Source organism: Trichechus manatus, unplaced genomic scaffold (assembly GCF_000243295.1).
Source record: "Trichechus manatus latirostris isolate Lorelei unplaced genomic scaffold, TriManLat1.0 scaffold00028, whole genome shotgun sequence".
Taxonomy (NCBI): Eukaryota; Metazoa; Chordata; class Mammalia; order Sirenia; family Trichechidae; genus Trichechus; species Trichechus manatus.
This window is the reverse complement of record NW_004443964.1, coordinates 18896392-18908687: the sequence shown is the minus strand read 5'-3', so window position 1 is coordinate 18908687 and position 12296 is coordinate 18896392. Positions and strand designations below refer to the sequence as shown.

The 12296-nt window shown below is 36.9% G+C and overlaps 1 protein-coding gene across 1 annotated transcript in view; it reads left to right on the top strand.

The window, feature by feature from the left end:
- Window positions 1–12296, top strand: part of LOC101342993 (uncharacterized) — a 512538-nt gene that overhangs the window by 464590 nt on the left and 35652 nt on the right. Inside the window, exons 156-157 of the mRNA XM_023729385.1 lie at window positions 2630–2734; window positions 3525–3578. Of these exons, the coding sequence (XP_023585153.1) occupies window positions 2630–2734; window positions 3525–3578 (159 nt within the window). The remainder of the gene's footprint in view (window positions 1–2629; window positions 2735–3524; window positions 3579–12296) is intronic.

Here is a 12296-nt window from a genome sequence, read left to right as displayed (position 1 = left end):
TATTTTCACCAAAAAAAAAAGTTGAGAAGTTAGAGGGTTAATATGTTGTGGGGTTGTTAACCAATGTCATAAAACAGTATATGTACTACTGTTTCATGAGAAACTATTTGTTCTGTAAGCCTTCACCTGAAGTACAATAAAAAATATATATATTACATTAATCTTCTCCACTGCTATCATTCACTAGGGGACTGCTCAACTGTCTTTAAAACTTTGTACCATCAAAATAAAAAATATGTCCACAATATGTTAAGTAAAAAAAGCAAGTGGCATAAAAATGCTTGGTATTATTACTTTTCTTTTTTTAATTGTGCTTTAGGTGGAAGTTTACAGCTCAAGTTAGTTGCTCATACAAAAGTGTATACACATATTGTTATGTGACCCTTGTTGCAAATCCCTATAATGTGACAGCACACTCCCCCTTTCCACTCCGGCTTTCCCGTGCCCATTCAACCAGCTCCTATCCCTTTCTGCCTTCTCATCCCACCTCTGGACAGGAGCTGCCCGTTTGGTCTCATGTATCTGCTTGAACTAAGAAGCACACTCTTCACGAGTATTATTTTATATTTTATAGTCCAGTCTAATCTTTGTCTGAAGAGTTGGCCTTTGGAATGGCTTTAGTTCTGGGTTAACAGAGAGTCTGGAGGCCATGTCTTCTGGGGTTCCTCTCGTCTCAGTCAGACCATTAAATCTGGTCTTTTTATGTGAATTTGAGTTCTGCACCCCAGTTTCCTCTTGCTCCGTCAGGGACTCTCTGTTGTGTTCCCTGTCAGGGCAGTAATTGGTGGTAGCTGGGCACCCTCTAGTTCTTCTGGTCTCAGGCCGATGGAGTCTCTGGTTTATGAGGCCCTTTTGTCTCTTGGGCTAATATTTTCCTTGTGTTTTTGGTGTTCTTCATCTCCTTTGCTCCGGGTGGGTTGGGACCAAGTGATGCATCTTAGATGGCTGCTTGCTAGCTTTTAAAGTCCCAGGTGCCACTCACCAAAGTGGGATGCAGAACATTTTCTTAATAAACTTTGTTATGCCAATTGACCTAGATGTCCCCCAAAACCATGGTCCCCAAGCCCCTACCCCTCCTACACTGTCCCTCGAAGTGTTTGGTTGTGTTCAGGAAACTTTTTAGCTTTTGGTTTAGTCAAGTTGTGCTGATTTCCCCTGTATTGTGTGTTGTCCTTCCCTTCACCTTAGATAAATCTTGTCTACTATCTAGTTAGTGAATACCTGTCTCTCTCCCTCCCCACCCTCATAACCATCAATGAATGTTTTCTTCTGTGTTTAAACCTTTTCTTGAGTTCTTGTAATAGTGGTCTTATACAATATTTGTCCTTTTGCGACTAATTTCACTCAGCTATTATTACACATTCTTTTAAAGAAAATGTGTGTGTGTGTGTGTGTTTAGGAAAATATCTGGAAGGATACTTATCAGAATGTTAACAGTGATTACCTTTAGTAAGTAAAACTAGGAAGGGATTAGATATGAAGTTCTTCACATTTTACTTAATTTATTTCAATATTATTTCAATTTCTTACAATAAGCATATATTACCCTTGTACTACGTAGACTTGGTCCTAGAAGCAGACTCAAAGGAACCAGTCTTAAGTATCTCCACAGTTGTCTTTCTGTGTACTCTTGGACAGGTCTAATTAGAGTACTGGCCTTCATAGTGCTGAAAGTAACCATCATAATGCTCAGCTGGGAATAGTTAATTTTCTTTATTTTTTATTAAAAAAAGTGTCACATGCACATTAAATATAATATCTGGATTAAAAAAAAAAACTACTATCCAATCACAACAACTCAATATTTTGAAGCCCTTTATAGTTAAAAATAATGAAGTATCTTATATAGTCACAATTGCTCTGAAAATCCCATGAAAGTCTCCATAAAAGAGACCCGTATACTAGCGTTGATAAGTCCAACATAGTCACGTTTTCCTCTATGTTAGAATAGATTGATATTTCTGTAGTTGAGCAATTGGATGAAGTAGTTAACTTTCATAAGAGCCATGTTATACAGAAATATATCTAATACTAGAAACACATTGAGTTTAGACACTACAGTATGACAGGTATAGGGAAATGAGTCCATCTGATGACTGTAAATTGATATTGTCTATCTCAGGTTCACTCTTTTTTTATGTGCTTGCTATCGGTGGAATGGCAGAGAGAATTACATGCATTGTTTATATTGCTCATTTTATGTCTCTTTATTTTTACTGGGTATATAAAAAACATTTTTTGGTGTGGTAACCATCTTTTGTAAGGGCTATGTAATTTTCTGTGGCATTAAAATGTTTTGCTTTACTTAGCAATAACCCTGTTGTTAGATAATTAAATTTTATGCATTTTTCTGGGTGTGTTTTTTCTTTATTATAAGTAAGACTATAATGAACATGTTTTTTGGCATAATCTTTCTCTGCACTCCCAAAAGTAGAGTTAGTGTGTTAAGAGTTATGAATATTTTAAAGTATCCTAATAGTTATTGTCATACCACTTTCCAATAAGGTAATTCCAATTAATACTTTCACCGGCAGCCAGGCCTACTGAGAGGGTTTATTTAACTCATCAAGATGAGTATTTTCACATTGTGTCTTTATTGGGTTTTTCTCACATTTCTGTCTTTTTTAAGGAGGAAAAGTTGATGTCAATAACCTGAACACAATCCTGGGAAACATGGGGATCAAGCTCAAAAATAAGGAACTTAAAAGTGTGATACAAAATCAGCTTATTGATGGTGAGCGTTGTAAATAACCACTGTGCCCTTTAGGGGAGAATTTAGAATCTTGGGATCATGTATAAGAATTTCTAAAACTAGATTGATTTGAGGACTTTAAGACATTTTTAAGAGAATAACTTGGTCTTAGAGTAAAAAGAAATGCTGTCTTGTGTCATTAGTATTTATCTGACATTTTCATCTTGTTTGAGTAATACTGAGGTGGCATTCACAACTGCTAACAGGCCAGAGAATGATAGGGAGAAACAAACAAGGGAGGGGATGGGATGAGTGAGTGAGTAACTAAGAGAGCCAGAAATGATTGAGAGGAAAATATACATAATAGAGCATAGTAGAAACTTAATATTTCCTCAAGTAGCTAACAACCACATGTCACCAGCATTTTGAGATAGATACAGAAGTTGAAGACATTAGAGAAAAGCATATTGGGAATAGATGAATGATGCAAAGCCCATAGCTCAGTATCCGAGGCAGATATAAGGTTCACTCAAAAAAAGAACTGACCTTCATTAATGGTGTCTTTTACCATACTTTTAAGAAAGTATCTGTAAGACCCAAGAACTGGAAACTAGTACAAATGTTATTGGTCAGACCCTGTGTTCAAGAGACATGGGCCAAATACTGTGATCTCTCTTACTAATAAAGAATCAAGCACTAAATCCAGGAAATATACATTTAAAGTGAACGCAAATAATCTCCAGTAAAATAAATAGAATTTCATTGGGCACTCATTCACAATTTTTCTAAGTTCTGTGTCACTGTCTGAGTTTTTTTATGCTTTGTATTACAGCTAATGGAAAGGTTCCTCTGAAAAAGGTGATGGATGACGTGAAAGCAGTCATAGGCAAGTTGAAAGTTACTGTAAAGATTAACATCCTAATTCTTTAATGATATTTATCATCTCGTCTTTTCAATTAATACATAAATTCATTAACACAGTACTAATATGCTTCAGTCCATCAATCAACAAATAACAAATAATGGTATTTCCAATATCATTACATCAAACTGTGGTTCCTTCCTATCCCATCACCCTGCATTCCCACTCTTTGAGGTAAAACTACCCTGAAGTTTATGTTGCTTATTCTCCTTTTTAAAAATATAGTTTTATCCCATGTATAATAACAACATACTCTTTCATTTTGCTTGGTTTTGACCACTATAAAAATGCTATCATACCTTTAGGTGCCATCAAGTCAGCTCTGACTCATAGTGACCCTAGGTACCACAGAATGAAACATTACTGACTCCTGAGCCAACTTTACAATCATTCTTATGCTTGAGCCCATAGTTGCGGCCACTGAGTCAATCCATCTTGTTGAAAGTCCTCCTCTTTTTCGATGACCCTCTACTTTACCAAGCATGATGTACTTCTCCAGAGACTGGTCCCTCCTGATAACACGTCCAGAGTATGTGAGATGTAGCCTCACCGTCCTTGCTTCTAAGGAGCATCCTGGTTGTACTTTGCCCAGGACAGATTTGTTCCTTCTTTTGGCAGTCCATGGTATATTCAATATTCTTCGCCAACACCATAATTCAAAAGCATCAGTTCTTCTTCGATCTTCTTTATTCATTGCCCAGCTTTCCCATGCATATGAGGCAATTGAAAACACCATGGCTTGGGTCGGGCACACCTTAGTCCTTCAAGTGACATCTTTGCTTTCTAACACTTTAAAGAGATTTTTTGCAGCAGATTTGCCCAGTGCAATGTATCATTTGATTTCCTGACTACTGCTTCCATGGGTGTTGATTGTGGATCCAAGTAAAATGAAATCCTTAACAACTTCAATATTTTCTCTGTTTATCATGATGTTGCTTATTGGTCCAGTTGTGAGGATTTTTGTTTTCTTTATGTGGAGGTGTAATCCATACTGAAGGCTGTGGTCTTTGATCTTCATCAGTAAGTGTTTCAGTTATCTTCACTTTCAGTCAGCAAGGTTCATCATCTGCAAATTGCAAGTTGTTAATTAGTCTTCCCCCAATCCTGATGCTGCATTCTTCTTCGTATAGTCCAGCCTCTCAGATTATTTGATCAGCATACAGATTGAATAAGTATGGTGAAAGGATAGAACCCTGACACACATCTTTCTTGACTTCAAACCACACAGTATCCCCTTGTTCTGTTCAAATGACACCTCTGGGTCTAAATACAGGTTCCTCATGAGCACAATTAAGTGTTCTGGAATTCCCATTCTTCACAATGTTATCCATAATTTGTTACAATCCACACAGTCGAATGCCTTTGCATAGTCAGTAAAACACAGGTAAACATCTTTCTGGTATTCTCTACTTTCAGCCATGATCCATCTGACATCAACAATGATATCCCTTGTTCCACGTCCTCTTCTGAATCAGGCTTGAATTTCTGGCAGTTCCTTGTCGATGTACTGCTGCCACCACTTTTGAATAATCTTCAGCAAAATTTTAGTTGCATATGATATTAATGATATTGTTTGATAATTTCCTCATTCTGTTGGATCACCTTTCTTTGGAATGAGCACAAATGGATCTCTTCCAGTCGGTTGGCCAGGTAGCTGTCTTCCAGATTTCTTAGCATAGCCGAGCGAGCACTTCCAGTGCTACATTCATTTGTGGAAACATCTCAGTTGATATCCTGTCAATTCCTGGAAGCTTGTTTTTCGCCAGTGCCGTCAGTGCAGCTTGGACCTCTTCCTTCAGTACCATTTGTTCTAGATCATATGCTACCTCCTGAAATGGTTGAATGTAGACCAATTCTTTTTGGTAGAGTGATTCTGTGTATTCCTTCCATCTTCTTTTGATGCTTCCTGCATCGTCTAGTATTTTCCCCTACAATCCTTCAATGTTGCGACTGAGGCTTGAATTTTTTCTTCAGTTCTTTCTGCTTGGGAAATGCAGAGCCTGTTCTTCCCTTTTGTTTTTCTAACTCCTGGTCTTTGCATGTTTCATTGTAATACTTAACTTTGTCTTCTCAAGCCAGCCTCTGAAATCTTCTGTTGAGCTCTTTTATTTCATCATTCCTTTTGCTTTAGCTACTCTATGTTCAAGAGCAAGTTTCAAAATCTCTTCAAACAGCCATTTTGATCTTTTCTTTCTTTTTCTGTCTTTTTAATGACCTTTTAGTTTCTTCATGTATGATGTCCTTGATGTCAACTTGTCTGGTCTTTGGTCATTACTGTTCAATGCATCAAATCTATTCTTGAGATAATCTCTAAATTCAGGTGGGATATACTCAAGATTGCACTTTGGTTCTTGTGGACTTGTTCTAATTTTCTTCATCTTCGTCTTGAGCTTACATATGAGCAATTGATAGTCTGTTCCACAATCAGCCCCTGGCTTTGTTCTGACTAATGATATTGAGCTTTTCTATGGTCTCTTTCCACAGACGTAGTCGATTTGATTCCTGTGTATTCCATCTGGTGAGGTCTGGTGACATAGTGGTTAAGAGCTCAGCTGCTAACCAAAAAGTTGGCAGTTTGAATCCACCAACTGCTCCTTGGAAACCCTGTGGGGCAGTTCTACTCTTTCTATAGGGCTGCTCTGAGTCGAAATCGACTCTACGGCAATGGGTTTTTACTGCGCCACTAAGGCTCCTTAACTTGAAAACTAGGATATACTTATAATGTGATTTCTTCATTATAGCGTATGTGAATATTCAACTTTTTAAAGTATTACCAATTTGTAACCAAAGTAGTTTGTACTATTAACCGTCCCACCTACAAACTATTACAATAATCTGCCTGTATATTCTGATGAATTCTTTAAGATACGTAAATTCTTATGTATCATATATAGATATATAAATTCTTTATGTAGATTCTTTATAAATATAAGTAACTGAAAATGGAGACCCTTTCTTTATTTTTTTCAGTTGTTCTAACTTGTATTTTTTTCCTTGCCTTACTGCAATAGCTAGAACCTCCAGCGCACTGTTGAATACAAACAGTTAATGGGCATTCTTGTCTTGTTCCTGATTTTAAAGGGAATATTTCTAATATTTCTTCTTTGAGAATGTTTGTTAAAGTTTCTGGAGAATATCTTCTTAAGGAACTCTCCTCTATTCTATTTTTTACTAGGAGAAAGTAAGCTCTAAAAGAGCAGAGATTTTTGTGTGCCCTAGTATCTAGGATAGTACCTGATACATTGTGCTAGATCAGTGAATATTTGTTAATTTATTTACTGAGATAATCATATGTATTTCTTCTTTGATCTTTGATGTGGACAATGACGTACATAGATTTTTCTTGTGTTAAACCACTCTTGCATTACTGGGATACACTGAATCTGGTCATGATGTATTATCTTCTTTATAGATTGCTGGATTAGGTTTACTAATGTTTTGTTTTGGATTTTTAAATCTATTTTCATGAATGAGATTGTGCTATACTTTTCTTTCTCATACTATCTTGCTTGGTTTTTGTATCAACGTTATACCTTCTTTCTATAATCATTTGGGGAAATTTTCCCTCTTTAGCTAGTTTCTGGAAGTATATATAAGATTGGAATAATCTATTTCTTGAAAGTTTGGTAGAACTTGCCTGCAAAACCATTTGGGTTTTGTGTTTTCTTGGTAGGAATATGTTTAACTATTGATTCAATTTTTGTAACGATTATAGGATCATCTAAATTTTTTTCTTGAGTCAGTTTTGGTAAATTATACATTTCTGGAAATTTATCATTTTAGTATAAGTTTTCAAATATATTTACAATAGTTTGTTGTGGTCTCTGATTTTAATCTGTATTACATACGTGAGATCCCCTTTTTCCATATGCTGAAAAAATAATCTATAACAAATAATCCAAGAAGCTAGGCTATATGAATAAGAACATGGCATCAGGATTGAGAGAAGACTTATTAGCAACCTGAGATATGCAGAGACACAGTCTTTTTTTTTTTTTAATTTGTTGTTGTTGATATGACACAATCTTGCTTACTGAAAATGAAGATGACTTGAAGCACTTACTGATCAAAGTAAAAGACTGTAGCCTTCTTCATGGATTATACCTCAACGTAAAGAAAAAATCTTTACACCTGAACCAATAAACAACATCATGATAAATGGTAAAGAAATAGAAGTTGTCAAGAATTTCATTCTTCTTGGATCAACAATCAATGTCCATGGACGCAACAGTCAAGAAATTAAACAAACAGATACAATGCAATCCCAATCCAAATTCCAATGGCATTTTTTAATGAGAAGGAGAAACAAATCACCAACTTCAAATGGAAACGGAAGAGGCCCTGGATAAGTAAAGCATTACCGAAGAAGAAGAACAAAGTGGGAGGCACCTCACACTACCTGATTTTAGTACCTATTATACCGCCATAGTAGCCAAACAACCTGGTAGTGGTACAGCAACAGATACATAGACCAATGAAACAGGTTTGAGAATCCAGACATAAATTCATCCACCTATGAGTAGCTGATATTTGACAAAGGCCCAAAGTCCATTAAATGGGGGAAAGACAGTCTCTTTAACAAATGGTGCTGGCATAACTGGATACCCATCTGCAACAAATTGAAACAAGACCCGTAGCTCACACCATGCACAAAAGCTAACTCAAAATGGATCAGAGACCTAAATATAAAATCTAAAACGATAAAGATCATGGAAGAAAAAATAGGGACAATGCTAGGAGCCCTGATATATGGCATAAGCAGAATACAAACCATAAGTAACAATGCACAAACACCAGAAGAGGAAGTAGAAAATTGGGGGCTCCTAAAAATCAAACACTTATGCTGATCATAAGACTTCACCAAAAGAGAACCTACAGACTGAGAAAAAATTTTGGCTATGTCAAATCCATTCAGGGTCTGATCTCTAAAATCTACATGATACTGCAAAACCTCAACAACAAAAAGATAAATAACCCAATTAAAAAATGGGCAAAGGATATGAACAGGCATTTCACCAAAGAAGACATTCAAGCGGGTACCAGATTCATGAGGAAATGCTCATGATCATTAGCCATTAGAGAAATGCAGATCAAAACTACAATCTTACCCCAATAAGACTGGCACTAATCCAAAAAGAACCCATAAAATAGTAAATGTTGGGGAGGTTATGGAGAGATTGGAACACTTATGCATTGCTGGTGGGAATGTAAGATTATACAACCACTTTGGAAAATGATTTGGCGCTTCCTTAAAAAGCTAGAAATAGAAATACCATACAATCCAGCAATCCCACTCCTAGAAGTATATCCTAGAGAAATAAGCCATCACACGAATAGACATATGCACACCCGTGTTCGTTGCAGCATTGTTCACAATAGCAAAAAGATGGAAAACAACCTAGGTGCCCATCAGCAGACAAATGGATAAGCAAATTATGGTATATTCACACAATGGAATACTATGCATTGATAAAGAACAATGATGAATCCATGAAACATCCCACAACATGGATGAATCTGGAGGGCATCATGCTGAGTGAAATTAGTCACAAAAGGACAAATATTGTATGAGACCACTATTATAAGAACTCAAGAAAAGGTTTAAACACAGAAAAAAGCATTGTTTGATGGTTACAAGGGTGGGGAAGGAGAGGGAGGAGAATTCACTAACTAGATAGTAGACGAGGATCAACTTCAGTGAAGGGAAGGACAACACACAATACAGGGCAAGTCAGCACAACGGGACCAAAGAAAAACCTAATAAGTTTCCTGGACACATCTAAACACTTTGAGGGACAGAGTAACTGGGGCTTTGGCCTGGGGACTGTAGTTTGAGGGGACATCTAGGTCAATTGGCATAACAAAGTTTATTAAGAAGATGTTCTGTATCCCACTTTGGTGAGTGGCATCTGGGATCTTAAAGGCTTTCAAGCAGCCATCTAAGATGCATCAACTTGTCCCATACCACTTGGAGCAAAGGAGAATGAAGAAAACTAAAGATACAAGGAAAATATTAGCCAAGAGACTAAAGGACCGCTTAAACCAGAGACTCCATCAGCCTGAGACCAGAAGAACTAGATGGTGCCTGGCTACCACCAATGATTGCCCTGACAGGGAACACAATAGAGAGTCCCGGACAGAGTGGGAGAAAAGTGTGGAGCAGAACTCAAATTCACGTAAAAAGACCAGACTTAATGGCTGATAGAGACTGGAGGAACCCTGAAAGTACGGCCCCCAGATTCTCTGTTAACCCAGAACTGAAACCATTCCTGAAGCCCACTCTTCAGACAAAGATTAGATAGGACTATAAAACAAAAAAATAATACACATGAGGAGTGTGCTTCTTTGTTCAATCAGATACATGAGACCAAGCGGGCGACTAGTGTCTGGAGGCAGGATGAGAAGGCAGAAAGGGACAGGAAGTGGTTGAATGGACACAGGGAATCCGGGATGAAAAGGGGGAGTGTGCTGTCACATTGTGGGGATTGCAACTAATACCACAAAACAATATGTGTATAAATTTTGGTATGAGAAATTAACTTGAACTGTAAACTTTCACCTAAAGCAAGATGAAAATAAAAAAAAAGAAAAATGATGTTGTCTTAGGCTGGGTTCTCTAGAAAAGCAAAACCAGTAAAGCGTATAAATAGAGAGAGAGAGAGATTTATATCAAGGAAATGGCTCACATGATTGTAGAAGCTGGAAAGTCCCAAGTTTGTTGGTCAGGCTGGAGGATTTTCCTGACTGACATAGCTGCAGGGACTGGCGAACCCAAGATCGGCAGCTCAGACAGCAGGCCTCTGGTTCACAGGCTGTGGGGACAGACGAATCCCCAGATGGGCAGGCAAGACAGCAGGTAAGCTGCTAGCTCAAGTCCCAACAACTGGAGGTCAGATGAGCAGGAGCCAGCTGCAGGATCCAGAGTGAGCAAAAGCCCACAAGCCTTGCCAGAAAGTCTGCCTATATTGGATGCAGGCCATACCCCCAAGGAAACTCCCCTTCAACTGATTGGCCACTCTCAGCAGATCCCATCATGGAGGTGATCACATTATATCAGATCTCATCATGGAAGTGATTACATCATTATACGACTGCCAAACTACATCATAACTGCCAAACCACTGAGAATCATGGCCCAGCCAAGTTAACACACAATCTTAATGATCAAAGACACATTGCATTGGGCAAATATGCTGCAAAAGTTCTCTTTAAAGTGTTAAAAAACAAAGATGTCACTTTGAAGCCTAAGGTGTGCCTGACTCAAGCCATGGTATTTTTAATCACCTCATATATGTACAAAAGTTAAACAAGACCAAAGAAGAATTGAAACATTCTAATTGTGGTGTTTGGGAGGAATACTGAATACACCATGGACTGCCAAAAGAACAAACAAATCTGTCTTACTGAAAGTATAGCCAGAATGCTCCTTAGAAGCTCTTTAGAAGGATGTTGAGACTTCATTTTGCTTACTTTGGACATGTCATCAGGAAAGGCCAATTGCTGGAGAAAGACATTATGCTTAGTAAAGGGTGAGAGGGAGATCCTCATTGATATGGATTCACTCAGTGGCTGCTGTTATCTTTGTTTTCTCATTCATTATTTTCTGTTTTTAACTGTATATTTTCTACTTCTTTTGGATTCATTCTATTGTTCTTTTTCTAATTTCTTAAATTAGATGTTTCACTGATTAATTTACAGAATTTGTTCCTTTTTAACATAATATTTAAGCCTCTTAAGTTGTCCTCTAAACAATCTTTTGTATATTCCATAAATTTAGCCTTAATTTACATTTGATTTCTTCTTCCATCTGAGTTTATTTAGAACTATTTTTGTGATTACCAAATACACAGGAGTTTTAGTTTACCTATTTTTTATTGACTTCCAATTTAATTGCATTGTTTCAGAAAATATAGTCTGTATAATACCAATTATGTAATGGTTGTTGAGACTTCTGTATGGCCTGGAACATGGTCAATTTTTGTAAATGTTGTGTGTGTGTGCTTGAAAGAGTGTGTATTCTCTAATTTTGGGAAGCTGGAGTTTAAATAATTCAATAAATTAAGCTTGTTAATTATATTGTTCAAATCTTCTATATTTTAGTTACTTATTTGTTTGCTTGTTTGTTTATTTTGTTATTTGACCTACCAATAAATGAGAGGACTCTGTTGAAAGCTTTCACTCTGATGATGGATATGATGAACTTTGGAGCTGGATTGTCTGAGTTCAAATCTGGCTCCATCACTTACTAGCTATGTGTCCTTGGGCTAGTCACTTACTCTCTCTTACATATAAAATGAGAATAATACATTTACTTCTTCGTAGAGTTGTAGGAAGATTAAATGACTTAAATGTAAAGCATTTACAATAATGCCTGGCATATAGCTAATGCCATAAGAGCATTAGAAATATGTTTATATTGATACTTAGTTTATATTTATGTATTTCTGTCAAATTTTCCACATATATTTTGGGGATATTTATTTGGCACATACAAGTTTAGAATTCTTTCCTTATCCTGATAAATTGAACTAACCCTAACCCTAACCATAACCATAACCCTAATGGCTAATGATCACGAGCATTTCCTCATGAATCTGGTACCCGCTTGAATGTCTTCTTTGGCGAAATGCCTGTTCATATCCTTTGCCCATTTTTTAATTGGGTTATTTATCTTTTTGTTGT